At 38.6% G+C, this 15,619-nt stretch overlaps 1 protein-coding gene across 4 annotated transcripts in view; it reads left to right on the forward strand.

Annotated features, from left to right (window-relative positions):
• PHACTR2 (phosphatase and actin regulator 2) overlaps nucleotides 1-15,619 on the forward strand; it is a 116,068-nt gene that overhangs the window by 90,854 nt on the left and 9,595 nt on the right. For all 4 annotated transcript variants that reach the window (XM_045544496.1, XM_045544493.1, XM_045544494.1 and 1 more), the window contains 2 exons: nucleotides 3,996-4,057; nucleotides 6,710-6,847. In XM_045544496.1, coding sequence (XP_045400452.1) covers nucleotides 3,996-4,057; nucleotides 6,710-6,847 — 200 coding nt within the window. The remainder of the gene's footprint in view (nucleotides 1-3,995; nucleotides 4,058-6,709; nucleotides 6,848-15,619) is intronic.

Raw genomic sequence — 15,619 nt, forward strand, 5'->3', positions numbered from 1 at the left:
GATACCTAGAAAAAAAGGAAGAGCAGATTCTGGGTAATGTTTTCTTGCTCCTGTGAGACAAACGGTGCCAAACCACACTGGAGTTTGGTTATTTGAGGAACTGTTTTACGGATCCAGAAATTTATCGCACATTGATCTTAAGTGCTGTGTTGGCTTTTATGCCCCCTGTTTTCCTGGCGGTTCGGGAAAGAGTGAAACACCAAAGTCAACTTCGGATTTGACTCCAGCCCTTTTTTCCTTCCTTCTAAGTTCATCTAAGCATGTTTATTCTGAAAACAAAAGGCATATTTCCAGTCTGGAGTGGCTGATAACTGGCTTGTGATCTCCTGATGCAGTATTGTCTGCCAAGGGAAGCAGAAGGAAGCGGGTAGAGGTGGCCCCGGTCTTCCCCTGAGCGGTCACGGGGAGCTGAGCGGCCCAGCTTACAAACACTGTGGCCCGCTCAGGTTTGCCTCTGGTTCTTCCACGCAGATTGTTCGTTTGTGTGTTTCGTCTCCTGCTTTTGTTAGAAAGCAAGATGATTGTCTATTTGAGGAAAAGTCTGTGTGTGATATATATGGTGTGGTTTTTAAGGACACTTACTTTAACTAGGTCATCTTTTCTGGACAGACTAGGAAATTAATTCATAGCATAAAACATCCAACAGTTCTCAAATTGTTAGAGCCCACCACTAATTTAATAAACATGAGTCAGACAGCAATAAAGGCTGATAGCTTTCATTGGAGACCATAGGACAAATTTTATTTCTTAGTATCATCCTGCATGTCACTCCTTCCTTGATTTCTTTACTGTTTTGGGGATACTAAATAAAAGTTTGGGTTTTTTGTTTTTTTTTTTTTAAGAAACAGGATCTTGCTATGTTGCCCAGGCTGGCAGCTATTCACAGTGATCCTCCTTCCCGCCTCAGCCTCCTGAGTAGCTGGGACTACAGGTGCATGCCACCACACCCCGCTGACACTAGAGTTTTATAAAAAGACACATATATTAAGTTATATTTAGTTTTATGCTTTAGAACCAGTTCCTTAAAATTGGTAAAATAGAAAGCAACCTCTGGTGGCTTGGAAGGTCAACTTTTGCTAATCAAGAAAAATGATGTATGTGGAACACCTTTTACAGGGCAGGGATTAAAAACAAGATGCAGATCCTCTTATGATATTTAGCTGTGAATGTAATTCTGGCTATATTTTCTATAGAGACAAAATGTATTAGGCCAATGAGTTCTGCATGTATTTTTCTCCAACATTTTATTATGCAATTTCTTAAGCATACACAAAAGTTGAAGGAATTTTACAGTAAATAGCCATATACCTACCATCTATATTCTACCATTAACATCTTGCATCCATTTATGCAACTTACTTTTTATGCATTTCATAGTAAGTTTAAAGATGTATTTTCATTTGTTATAAAAACACCCACATGGAAACATGTTAAATAGCATAAAGAGAAACAAACCCACAAAAAAATTTGTCTTTTTTGAACCCATTTTATCTAAATTGACAACTCAAGAATATAATACCCCAGTTGCTGATATTTCTGCACTTTCTTTCTTCTCTTTTTAGCTTATCCCCAAAATGCTCTGGGCAACAGTTGCTAGGCAGGCAAGTTTCCTGTAGTGCCCACTGCTGTTTAACTGCATGTATTATTTCTGTGTTTATGGGAAATGCTTTCTGTGGCTCCTCTGAAATGTCCACCCCTCTCTGCTCTGATGAGTGTCACCGAGAGCAAGATTTGTCAATGAGCCATGTCACTTCCTTCATGAATATCCTTCCAGTCTGTTTAAAGTGACCAGAAACATTTACACCCTACTTTATCATTAGTCCTCTAATGAATCAAAACTTGAAGGAATTGTTAGAGAATTTAGCCTGTTCAATTAACAAATACAGATGTTGCAAGTATTGAATACTGATATTTTTTCAAAATAAAAATAATCATAATGGTAAGGAGCCTATTTGAATTTTAAAAATAAATATAATTATCCTTGCATAGAAGAAGGAAGCATGTGCAAAACTTGGTGGAATTTTGAAGTACTAAATTTAAGGTTTAACCTTGACTCTTGGTAAGAGATTTTACAATGACTATTTAATAAGATTCAGAGGAACAGTCATGTTGGCTTCTCTCCACCTCTCATGTTCCTCCTCTAACTTCTTTAAAAGTACAGTTTTGAACATGGGAAATGTAAGGAAGTCAGTTCCTGATGTCAAAAAAGAATTCTTACGTGGTAAAATCCTATTTATTTAACTCCCCTAACTGCAGTTGGCCCTTCTCTTTTTAGACATCACTGGCTGTTACCTAGTTGTACCATGTGCTTAATAAAGCAAAACTATCTAATATTCCCTTCAAGGAACTGACATGTTGCATATTTAATGAAAACTGCAGCATCTGTTAGCTTTGGAATGTGTTAGATATCCAATTTTTTTTTTATCTTTGAAAAGTCCCTTTAAAAAATGTAGCATAATCACTGTATAGGAAGAATTTACTAAAATGTTTTAAGGATTCTATTTTTCTTTTTACTAATAATATCATCAAAGCTCTTACCTTGTAAAGATCTGGTTTAAATCACATGAACCACAAATGTGGCAATTGTTTATTATATATAATTGACAAGCCACAAGCTTTATCCAGCTCATATAAGGTAATTCTTTGAACCTAAGTATGTATATGAAAGGATATATATTTTGTGAAGAAATTAGACAAACCTACACTACTTTCATAGGAAGAAATTTGAATTATAACCAAATTTGTTTGACACTCTTGGGCACTTAATCAAAGGGTATTAACTAGTTGTTTCTTGTCTTATGGGTAATTTCAGGTTATGCTCACTTTATCTAAATAACCAGACTAATCATTCTCTTTCTTATGAATTAAAATTAGTATTTCAGAAGACTGTGGAAACTTTTCCCTGTCCAAAGAAGGAAAATTGATAGAGAATTTAGCCCATTCAACTAACACATATGGATGTTGCAAACTTTTAATACTGATATTTTATTCATAATAAAAATGATCTTAGTGGTAAGAAGTCTATTTGAATTTTGAAAATAAATATAATTATCTTTTCATAGAAGTTTTTCTTTCTCAGTCTTTTGGTTGAGCCTTAAGTGTGATTTTTTTTTCAATAAAGTTCATAACAGCATTTTCTAAAAGATAATCTTTCATAAACATTGGTATCCGAGATGTAAAATCTATCAAACAGGTGATGAGCTCCAGGAAGCAACAGAGAGAAGTTCCTCAAATAAGCAACAACCAATAAAAACTGAAAGGGTGTTTATTTCTTTAAAAATTCTGGACATTTTTCTTTAAATTCCATCTGTCGGACAGCAAAACAAATTGTACTACTAAGTGAAGCACTAGAGGAAGAGAAGACTTTGGAAAATCAAAGTCACAAGAAAATAAATAATTTCCATCCACAGTACACCATACCCCATTTAGAACATTCTGGTCTGAAAGCAAAATCCAAAGAAATGCTTACATTCTGCTTCTATGGAAACCAAGGAAGAGAGATCAAATATTTTGGTTGGATTTGAGTGAAAATCAGCACTCAGACATGCATCGGATGGTTCTAATTTGCTCTTTTAGTATGTCTCAGATTTTCACATGAACGCCAGATCCAGAAGTAAAGTTTTATCTGAATTCTGGTAAATTGTGCTTGTAAGCCCACGAGATGACCAGCAGTAGAAGGCTTTCACCAGAGTATGGACGGACACTGTTATGTTTTTGTTTTGTTTTGTTTTGTTTTATTTTTTTTCAGAATAGAACAAGAAATTAGGAAACAAAAAGTTTAAAGTTAGTAAAGTAAGTAAATCAGTTCTGCAAGGGAAAAAATATATTGATGATGAATCTTTCTGCAAAATCTTTTGATAGCTTTTTAAAGATGTAGGTAAAATGTTTGATCAGTATCTGATAGAGTGAAATAATTGTGGCCTAATATGCTTCTCTGATTATATAATCATCTCTAGTAACTAAGTCATCACACCTTTCCCCCCCTTAATAAACAGAAAAGAATGAAGAAGAGGAACAAGAAGCAAAAATGGAACTTAAACGTAGACTCAGCAGAAAGGTGATGAAATTATGATTGTTAATAAGCATGTGTGTTTTGAAATATACTTTGTTTTTTTAAAAAATACAAATCCTCTCTCTATATATATAAATCTATGTTTAAGAACAATTATTTCTGTTTGTCTATAATCATAGACATTAAAATCAATATAATGCATACAATATGAATTATAATTATATATTATGTTAACTGTGACAAGTTAACAAAGGTTTTTGAATTGCATTTACTGATTGTGAAAATACATAGTCTGTAGGAAAATTTTTGAAAATACGAAAAACAAAAAATCACACAAAAGTCTTCTACTTAGCGATAGCCATTATTAACATTTCAGTGTATATATTTCCATTTTAAAAAATCATTTTAAAAAATACTCACATATTCCATTTAGTCTTGGAAATATTAAACAAGTAAATATTTGCTACTACTGCAGATTTGCCACTATTCCATATCGGAGCTGGGTGCCTGATTTATTATGTGAACTTGATCATCAGCCTGCTTGCTAGTGTTATCCAAACTGACAAATGGCTTACCTCCAAAACGTGAACGATTGTTCCCGCTTTTTTATGCAAATATCAGTCTGATGCCAGGGTCATCACTTTTTTCTGTGTTAAAATAATAATATTATTTTGGAAAAATTAAGCACCATCAGTTTATGTTTCATTATAAACCCTTGTAATGATAATTCTTCAGATGTATCTTTCACACCTGAAAAAAGGCAGAGTGACTAAACTGTGACATCTCAGTGAAGTGTGTGACCTGATCCACATTTTCCCCGGCTGGCTGGGAAGTCCATCTGCAGTGAAAGCATTCCAAGGCAGGTGGAGGAAACAGTCCATTTCCCCTGGAAAAGTTACAGGGACTGTATTTTGAAAGTTTTGGATTGGGTTTTCAAGGAAGAAGATCCTTAATTCATTTCTGTTTTTTCTCAAAGCTCACAATGTCAAATAATGATCAAGCTGAATCAACTCAGTTTCTAGGGGTGGCTCGGCTAGCATTCCGTGGCCCTTAAGTCTCCAGCTGCAGACAAGAATCTCCCTTCCCCATTGCTCGGGGCTCACTTCTGTGACACGTACAGCCTTTTTTCCAATCCATCTAGGACCCTTCTATGAGGCAAAAGTGCCTGCCCTTACCTTCTGCACCCACTTGCTGCCACCACACAGAGCTTTTGGCCATAGGAGCAAGTCGGCCCAGAGCACTGATGGCTACCCTATGGCTGACACAGGCCTGAGGCAGGATTGGATGGAGGACTTCAGACCTGTGTAGCCACTGGTTACTTTCCTTCTGGCCAGTTCTCAGGGGCAAGGGTTTCTCTACCTCCTCTTCCCCACCTGCCCTGAAGAGCAATATAGATTGAACAGTAACTGAGAGTATAGCAGAACCACTTAGACCATTCCCTCCCTTGTCTACTGCTTCCCAGGGCTGTGTGAAGATAGAAGGAGCCATAGTTGGCATATTCCAGCTGGTATGGGCTCAGGATGTGGGCTTAGACCTTCTGAGAGTCCTCGAATGCTTTGCATATTAAAGCATTGACTTAGTTTAGCCTCTGGTTTTACTCAGGAGGAAACTGAGGCCCAGGAAAGAGACTGCTTTTGACTACAGAGTGGGCAACTGGTGTACCACCCTGAGACCATGCCAATAAGGAATACCTCCAAAGAGGACCACCTAGACAATAGACAGTCTGGTTGTATACAGTGCACATAAGAAGGAAAAGATACTGAAAGTGGACCCTATAGGTAAAAGAGAGGACCAGGTCTACCTGCCTGAATATACTGTGACACCTCTCAAAAAGGGAGTGAACCTAAGTAGCACAGAGTAGGTGATGCCTGTTGATCAGGGTGGGTAGGTTTCTTTCCTCGGTCAGAATTGTGTCAATCTTATTCTTGGGCTTGACAAAGGACCAAGAGAGGAAACCAAATACTCCATGGGCTGGCTAGATTAAATATAATTATAAATTTGAACTTGACAAAGAACACAGGAAGGAACCCAAGTTATTAGAAATGTCTTAAAGGTTGCAGCTGATATTAGGCAGTTATGGCCCCATGAAGTGCAATTCTCCAGGTATGCTCCCCTCCTCGTTCCTGCACATCAGCTTTTCAGCTGAGGACAAATGTCAGACTGGGGCCTTGGTCCTTATTCTCTCAGGGACAGCTGTGCTGTGGGCACACCCTTCACTGGACTATTTCAGTGTCATAACTTTGTGCATTTCTGAATATGTAGGTTTAATATAACAGAAACAGAGATTTTTATTCTCATTTCTAAAAAATTCACAGCTTTGGTCTCGATAATTCAGTCACCAAACCAGCCATCCCATATCTAGGTTACTACTATGTCTGTGTCGCTGTATGTTCCTTGTGTTGGGGATGACAGGCCTTTATCACAGTGCCAGGCAAGTTGGGGAAAATAGCATAATTCGAGTGGTTGCAAAGACTGTGACCTATCTAACAATGATGATTTTTTATAGTCTCAAAAATTAGGGCACATTGCTTTCTAGTTCTCATTAGAAATTCTCAAGATACTGCTGCCTTTTTTTTTTTGGATACCTGAAAGTGACCTTATTTAACCATAACTTTGAAGTGTTCTCTGTAGAAAACTTGCCACCATGAGGCTGTAAATGGTTCCTGAACTGTGTCTTTTTCTCCTGTCCTCCTGCAGCTCAGCCTGAGACCCACGGTGGCAGAGCTACAAGCTCGAAGGATTCTGCGGTTTAACGAGTATGTAGAAGTCACTGATTCTCCTGACTATGACCGCCGGGCAGACAAGCCCTGGGCCAGGTTAACACCTGCAGACAAGGCAAGACTCTCAGAGGCTTTAATGTCGATTGTATTGCTTTTCTGAAAGCTCCAATACCCACTGACCCCCAATTTAGTTATCCTAGGGCATTAGATCTTATAATCTTCTAACAATTTTCTACCTCTGATTATTTAAACTGCTTAAGTGATACATTTAGTAACATCAATGTAGTTCTTTCAACAAAGTCTCGGAGAAAACTAGTTCTTAGTTACTATGTAACCTAGCTGCATTCAAACCTGGATGGGGAGGGCTTTCCCACAGCCAGGACTTATCCTTACTCTTAGAAAATATAATTTATGCAACTTATTTTAAAGAGATATGTTAACAGTGGAAAAGGTTTGATCTATATCAAAGCTGGCACACTTTTTATACAAATGGCCAGAAAATGAATATGTGGGCCAATCTATGTTACTATTGCTTAGTTCTGCCATTGTAGCATAAAAGCAACCATAGACTACATGTAATTGATTGGATGTGTATGTGTTCCAATAAAACTTTATTTACAAACACAGATGGTGGGCCAAATTTGGCCTGCAGGTCATGGCTTACCAACCCCTAAACTATATCATTGCACGCAGTTCAGAAAAAATGAAATATGTAGAGGGTTCTATCAATGTAGAAAAACTTTTATGAGTATCATAGTTCCATAGCCAAATATTTACAGCAACCATTTGTTTTTAAGTTTTTCACTTTAGGATTTTCCTAATATCTTCAATAATGAGCTCTAATTTTTATCTCTGGTAAAAATCTGGTATTGAACAAACTCATGCCATACCCAGTCTTGATACTAGAACTAGCTATTATATTTAATAATACTCTGTACTGAAACATTTTTTCTTATCTTTTTTTTTTTTTTAAGATACAGGGTCTCACTCTGTTGCTCAGGCTAGAGTGCAGTGGCATGATCTCATAGCTAAATGTAACCTCAAACTCTTGAGCTCAAATGATCCTCCTACTTCAGCCTCCCAAGTAGCTGGGACTACAGGCCTGTGCCACCGCGCCTGGCTAATTTTTTTTATTTTTTGTAGAGACAGGTCTTGCTGTGTTGCTCAGGCTTATCTCAAACTCCTGGCTTCAAGTGGTTCTCCCACCTTGGCCTCCCAAAGTGCTACAATTACAGGCATGAGTCACCACACCCAGCTCTGACACTTTTTAATGGGAAATTTCATTCTGTAGAGCATCTACTATGTGTCAAGTACATGCTAGAGATCCTGACTCAGAGATCATTAGCTCATAAGTAGAAATGAAAAGTAGGAAGGAATAAGATCAGGAAGAAAAGCCACGGAGGCTGAGAAGAGCGCCCCCTAAGTGTTGAGGTGAGAATAGCACTCACCCCAACATTTAGGGTGGTCACTGGAGGTATGGCTGTGACTCTGGAGGCTGTAAACTTGGGTGGGTAAATTTATGAAGTAAAATAGAGTATCGGGAGAGTGTTTTTTTGTTAATTTATAGGAAATACTTGAGCAATTTTTAATGCTATGAGGAAGGAGCCAAAAGAAAGGAAAAGGTTGAATATACGGGAGAAAAAGTAAGGAACTGATAGAGCGGGTGTAATCATTGGAGTGGCAGGTTAGCACTACATGGACAAGGCACGGAGGGGATCCTTGAACATAGGATGGGGGCACAGGCTGAGGACTGTACCCTAAGGATGGAGGCTGTGAAATAACACCTCGTTGTTCTTCTCCTTCGCCTCTCACTATTAATGAGCGTGTTTTCATATGCTTATTGGGCATTTGGATTCCACTTCTGTAAAGTGCATGTCTTTTGCCCGTTTTCTTTTGGGTTGTCAGTTTCTTGTTATTTGTAGGAGTTCTTCATATATTCCAGTTAGATATGTTACAAATAAATGTATATAGCATCTCCCAATTTAGGACATTTCACTCTATGGTATCTTTTGAAGAAAAATTATTCTTAAATTTAATGCAGTTGAACTTATCCATCTTATTCTTTATGGTTTATGATTATTTTTTTAAATTCTCCGCATACCAAAATCATAAATATACTCGCCTGTGCTGTCTTCTAAAACGTGTATAGTTTTGCTTTTCACATTTAAGTTATCTATTTACCTCGAATTAGTTTTTTTGAAGGTATAACATATGCTTTTAGCTTTGTTTTTCATCTCTATTATATTTGTTTTCTGTGTCATTATTTGCTCTTTTATCTTCTTTCTCCTAATTTTTTGGCCTTATTTGTTTGTTCTTTTCTAACCTAAAATAGGCTCTCCGGATCATTAATTGTCATCTTTCCTTATTTTAATAATAAAAGCACTGAAGGTTATAAATGACTTTATGTCAGTGGTTTGCAGCCTTGACTATACATTGGAATCATGTGGGGAACTTTAAAAATGTGAATACTCTGCCAGGTGTGGAGACTCTGCCTGTAGTCCCAGCCACTCGTGAGACTGAGGCAGGAGGATTGATTGAGCCCAGGAGTTTGAGGCTGCAGTGCTCTCCAATTGCACCTGTGAATAGCCACTGCATTCTAGCTGGGGCAGCATAGTGAGACCCTGTCTCTAAAAAAAAAAAAAAAAAAAGTGTCAATGCCTGGGTCCCATCCCCAGAAATCCTGATCTAATTGGTCTCGGGTATGACCTTAAGCATTGGGATTTTTAAATTATGTAGTCTGTAGTTATAAATGTGGCATATACTTTTAAAAACAATATGTGTTTTACAGTTTTGAGGTGTAGTGTTCTAAATATGTCTGTAAGATCAAGCTTGTTAGTTTCATTCAGATTTCTGTAGCTTTATTTTTTTGTCTGCTTGATGTATCAGGTAACAAATGAGATTTGTTGGATCTCCCACTATATGGATTTTTTTTCCTTCTCATAATTCTGTCAGTTTTGCTTCATATATTGTGAGGTGTGTCATTAAATATATGTAAGTTTAGAATAACTACATTTTCCTAATGAAACTTTTTTTATGGGACTCTAAAGAAATGCTTTTTGTTGTAAAGCTTGTTTTATCTATATTATTTTTAAACTAGATTATCAAAGTGAGTTATTTTAGACCACCTTAGTGCTATGAATTCAGGCAGCAAACCTCTGTGATGTCTGACTCATGGATTCAAATTGTCAGGGTAGGTTTCATTCCTCCCAGTCCTTACTTATTAAGCACCAACATGCAATTTCCTTTGCTGTTCCCTGGATGTCAGATATTCTAGTTCGCCCTTATACCAAAGGCGTGCCATTTGCTCCCGTTTTATGGAGGGAGGGAGGATTATTTACTAGACTTTGGCAGGTTTTGTCTGTCTTCCATATCTCACCAAGCTATGAAAATTACTGCTCAGATTTATCCATATTTAACACAAGTGGCCTCAAGGTCAAAGCCAGTTTCAGTGCTCACTTATCTTAAAAGTGGGCATCCTTGTCTTGTTCCAGATCTTAGAGGAAGGGCTTTCAGCTTTTCTCCATTCAGTATCCTAGCTGTGGGTCTGTCATATTTGGCATTTATTGTGTTGAGGTATGTTCCTTCTATACCCAGTTTTTTGAGAGTTTTTATCATAAAGGGATATTGAATTTTATCAAATGCTTTTTCAGCATCAGTTGAAATGATCATATGGTTTTTGTCCTTCAGTGGCTATTCTATGAAAGCACCTTGCTGGGTGCTGTGGGGAATCTGACGGATCTAGTAGTCTTGTTAAACTGCCCAAGTTGGGAAAGTGAAGTGGTAGGAGAAATGCCTTATTAATTGTGAACTTAATCGTGCTTATTTCACCTTTAAAATAAAGTTTTCAATTGTGGAATATATGTGCTTGGGTAGAGCACTAGAAACAGATACAAGCACAGTAAGATAGAGAGGGACTAGCTTCCTGCACTGAGGTAGATAAATAAGCCGGCCCTCCAAGTGACAGACAGGTGGAGCCAGAGAAGGCCATCCAATTGGCCTGAAGACCTCGGCTTGCCTGACAGTTACCTTCTCCCTGGGTAGAGCTTGGAAGCTCCATGGCAGAGAGGAGGGCAGGCTTTGGAGCTCTGGGCACTTCTGGAATTGATTCCTGACTTGGCCACTTGGTAGTTGTTAGACTCTGGCTAAGTCATTTAACCTGAATTTCCTCACTAGTGAAGTAGAGCTAATTAGATCAATCTTGAGAATCAGGTAGTGTATCTGTAGAGTTCCAGCTCATCAATAAATGGGAGCTCTTACCAGTATTACACTCGTGGTCAGGCTTGAGGATCCAAGCTCCACTCCAAATGGATGATATTGTCACTATTTATTGAAGCCTCAGTTTACGACCTAGTCTAAAGTTGTCCAGTGAGTGACAATGGATATTTTTTCAAATGATGGGTAGATTTGTCAAACAGATCACTCAGTAATCATTTACTAAAATCCTTACCATATATTAAGTGTTGTCCTAGATCCTGGGGATATAAAGATGAATAAAACACACTATCTTGCCAGGAAAACACTGTCTAAACAGGTCCTAGGAAAGATTGAGAGTTTAATTCTCTATAGCTGTTGTCCCCAACCCCCAGGCCACGGACCAGTACTGGTCCTTGGCCTGTTAGGAATGGGGCTGCACAGCAGGAGGTGAGTGGCAGCGAGCGAAGCTTCGTCTGTAGTTTCAGCTGCTCCCCATCGCTCACATCACTGCCTCCTGTCATATCAGTGGCAGCATTAGATTCTGCATTATGGTGAGTTGTATAATTGTTTCATTATATACTGCAGTGTAATAATAATAGAAATAAAGTACACCATAAATGTAATGCACTTGAATCATCCCGAAACCATCCCACCCCCACCCCCCAGTCCATGGGAAAATTGTCTTCCATGAAACTGGTCCCTGGTGCCCAAAAGGTTGGGGACCACTGCTCTATAGGATATTCTTTGGTCTGTTCATGGTTGCCCTGGCAACAGAAGGGAGTACACTTCCCTCCTCGTGGTAGTGAGCTTGATAAATAATCAAGAAGTCTTCTTCATGTTCCATGGCAGAATTTTATCAAAGAAATAAACAAATAAAATTTTAGTTAATTCTGGACTCACAGCTCATGCTGTTTGAGAAGACAGCAGGGTGTATACATCCAACAGATCACCTGTTGCTTTTTGACGGGGACTGACTAAGCAAACCTTCTGTTACCGCTCACCAGTAGCCAATTTTAAACTTAGTTTCAGTTATGTTTGTTTCCCTTTTCCTCTCTATAATTCTCATGATACCAAAAATATTACATAATGGGTCTTAGTGGTATCTCCTGGAGTTCTGTTGTTGTTTCTACCCTAGAAATACCTAGTTCTGGCTCAATGGCTTCCTGTTGGTAATCCAACCTGGGCTCCAATCCCACTCTCAGCCCACCTCTTTCTGTTCCATATCTTCCGACATAATCAGTTCCCTTTATACCACATGAAGAGTCATTAGGTCTAAACTCTGGTATTCTTTGCAGAGAAGAGAGTTAAGATTATTGTACATGGACTTCACTAACATAAAGGGTCTTAATTTTTTTTTTCTCTTTTAAACCCTCTCAGGAAATCTTTCTATTTATTCCAAGAAGTAACCCTTGGAATAAAACTATGGTTGTTCTTCGGTGAATTTTTTAAATGAGTATTGCATTTTTTTAATTGCCTGTAGTCACATCTTTCTGATTTATTTTTTCAAACAACTAGTCCCTATAATTTCACATCACTTTCATTGCCACATCATTCATGTCAATGACTCATCGTTTCTAATTACAAACCAGCATACGCAACATGGAGATCAGAGGCAATGTTCTGGATGACGTAGGCTGTGGAGTTCATTTGACTGGAAGGAGTATAGGACTTGAAGTAAGAAGCCTAGGTATGAGCGTCATCTTTGTCACTCAGTGCCCGTTTGAGACCTAGCAACTCACGGGGCCTCTCTAGGCCTTCATATTATCATTTGTAAGATAAAAGGCTTGAAATAGCGTTCAGGTTATCAATTGCTTTGTAACAAACCACCCCAAAACTTAGTGGCTTAAAACAACTATTTATTTTGCTCATAAACCTATGAGTTAGGAATTTGAGAAATGCTCAGCTCAGAGGTTTGCTTCTGATCCACGTGACATCAGGTGACGTGCTGGAGTTGACAATCCACTTTCAAGATGGCTTCTTCACTAACTGCTTGTACCTTGTTCCTCTTTGACCTCTCTCTCTCTATCCACGTGGCATCTCATCCTCCAGAGCCTTTCCTTGTGCCTTGGGTTCCTCGCAGTATGGTTTCCTGAGAGCAGTCACATTCTTTTTATGTGGCATCTGCCTGTCAAGAAACAAGAATTAGCCTAGGCAACACAGCGAGACCCTGTCTCTTAAAAAAAAAATCCAGGTGTGGTGGCGTGCTTAGTCTCAGCTACTTGGGAGGTTGAGGTGGGAAGATCACCTGAGCCCAGGAGTTTGAGTTTGTGGTGAGCTGTGATCGCACCTGTGTGCCAGTGCACTTTAGCCTGGACAGCATCATGAGACCCCATCTCTAACAATAAAATTAAAAAAAAAAAAAAGAAGAAGAAGAAGCAAGAAGCAATAGGTGCTAGACCGGTTAAGGCTACACTCCAGACTGGGACAGTGTCACTTCTACTATGTTCTGTTGTCAGATCAGTTACAGGGCTCACCTAGAGTCAAGGCTGGAGAGATAGACTCCACCTCTTGATGAGAGAGGGGCAAGGTCACATTGCAGATGAGCATGTGCGATGTGTCCACAATGTTTAACTGGCTCTCTGGGGAAAAATGTGTACTTGTGTATATGATCATCAGTGAACTGTAAATTTTATTAATATAAAGGATGTATAGCACACAATTTATAATTGAACTGTTTTGTAAATTCCATATCTCAATTGATTCTCACAAAATGCTTTCATTGATTTTTTTTTTTTTTTTTTTTTTTTTTTTTGAGACAGAGTCTCACTTTGTTGCCCGGGCTAGAGTGAGTGCCGTGGCGTCAGCCTAGCTCACAGCAACCTCAAACTCCTGAGCTTAAGCGATCCTCCTGCCTCAGCCTCCCGAGTAGCTGGGACTACAGGCATGTGCCACCATGCCCGGCTAATTTTTTCTATATATATTTTTAGTTGGCCAGATAATTTCTTTCTATTTTTAGTAGAGATGGGGTCTTGCTCAGGCTTGTCTCAAACTCCTGACCTCGAGCCATCCACCCGCCTCGGCCTCCCAGAGTGCTAGGATTACAGGCATGAGCCACTGCGCCCGGCTAATTGATTTTTTTTTTTTTTTGCCAGACTCTTAGATCAGTAGCCCACTCCTATTGTGAGTAAGGACTTTGTCTTATTTATGTTTGAGTCTCTTTCAGTGACGTTATCTTCTTTCATTCCAGTAGACTCTCCATAAATAAAAATGAAAGAGTTGTTAGTCACAGTCACAAGCAAAAATAATTTGTTTTTGAAAAGCCTCATAATAATGATGTTTTATGGATGACTTTACAGTGTACAAAGCACTTTCAAATATGTTCTTGATTAATTCTCATGCCATTGTGAAGAATTCCCTCCCCATTTTCCAGACGGGAAAACTGAGCTTTTGGAGCAAAGAGACTTACTGAGGGTCACACTGCTATGGATGGAATAGCCAGGACTAGAATCCATGTCTTCTGACTCTGAGTGCACTGCTTTTCACTTCCTTTGCTGAAACCATGCATTTGGAGAAGAAATTTAAAATGGACATCGAGACAGGATCTCTGTCACTCTTCAAATTAAGATACCTCCTTTTAAGGAAGAATTTTTTATAGATGTTAGTTGGTGAGTGGTAGAGAGCATCTTCACTATTTCACCTTCTGCTTCTAGGTGTCCGTTTTTACAGGGAACTAAACAAAGTGTCCTTCCTGTCGATCTGACTTGTGAGACAAGCTGGACAGCCCTGTCACAGGGCTCTCAGACTCACAAACATTTCTCTGCTTGCTTCCTCTCTTCCAAAAGGCAGTAGCAAGAATCATGGCCACAGTTCCCAGTCACAGGTTCCCCATAGACACTGCAGGGGCTGAGGAATATATCTGGGGAGAAGGGACAATCTGTGACAACAGGACTCACACATCATCGAAAGGAGCATTGGGGGGAAAGCAGAGAAGTGGCTAGTGATAGGAGAGAGACAAGGAGAAGCCTCAGGGCTTTCTTTTGTTTTTCCCCTTTTCTAAAATTTATTATTTTCCAACCACAAAGTAAATTTTCTTATCTCCCAGTGAAGTCACTCTCTGTGGTTTTATTGTCATTCTGTGTTTTGGCTGAAGAGTCCCTTTTGCCTCAAGGTTGCGGGGGTGTTTTAATTAGTACATTTTTTGTTTCATGAGTAAAACATTCCTTGTAGAAAAAAATTAGGAAATAAAAAGAAGCAAAAAAAATTGAAACTAAAAACCATCCAGGATTCTGCCACTTATTTGTTAACAGATAACTAACATTAATATTTTGATTCAGTCTGAATGGCATAAGCATCTTTTCAAACACCAAAAATTGTATGGCATGGATTGTGTGTTCTTTAAGTAGTAATACATTCTATTTGATATTTTCTTTGAGTAGCTTTAAGTGCTATATTGAAATTTCAAGTTCTATTTATCTAAACTTGTGATGTTAAAGAATGTAGAGCAACTATCTTAAGCCATGTAGTCATGGGCAGTATTAAATGCAGAACTTTCATAAGAGAATGATACTGTTTCTCAGAAAATCTTATGACCTGCACTTTCTTTAGGATCAGCGAGGGTAGGGGATGTTCTGTGTGACTCACAGACTAGGCTTAAGGATGAGTTGAGCAAAGGCCTCCCTTGTCTAGGACCCTTGAAGGAAGTCTATCCTGGTTTTAGTTCGGATATGGTATGATGTATTTATTACATCTGTAC

This window comes from Lemur catta, chromosome 2 (assembly GCF_020740605.2).
Source record: "Lemur catta isolate mLemCat1 chromosome 2, mLemCat1.pri, whole genome shotgun sequence".
Taxonomy (NCBI): Eukaryota; Metazoa; Chordata; class Mammalia; order Primates; family Lemuridae; genus Lemur; species Lemur catta.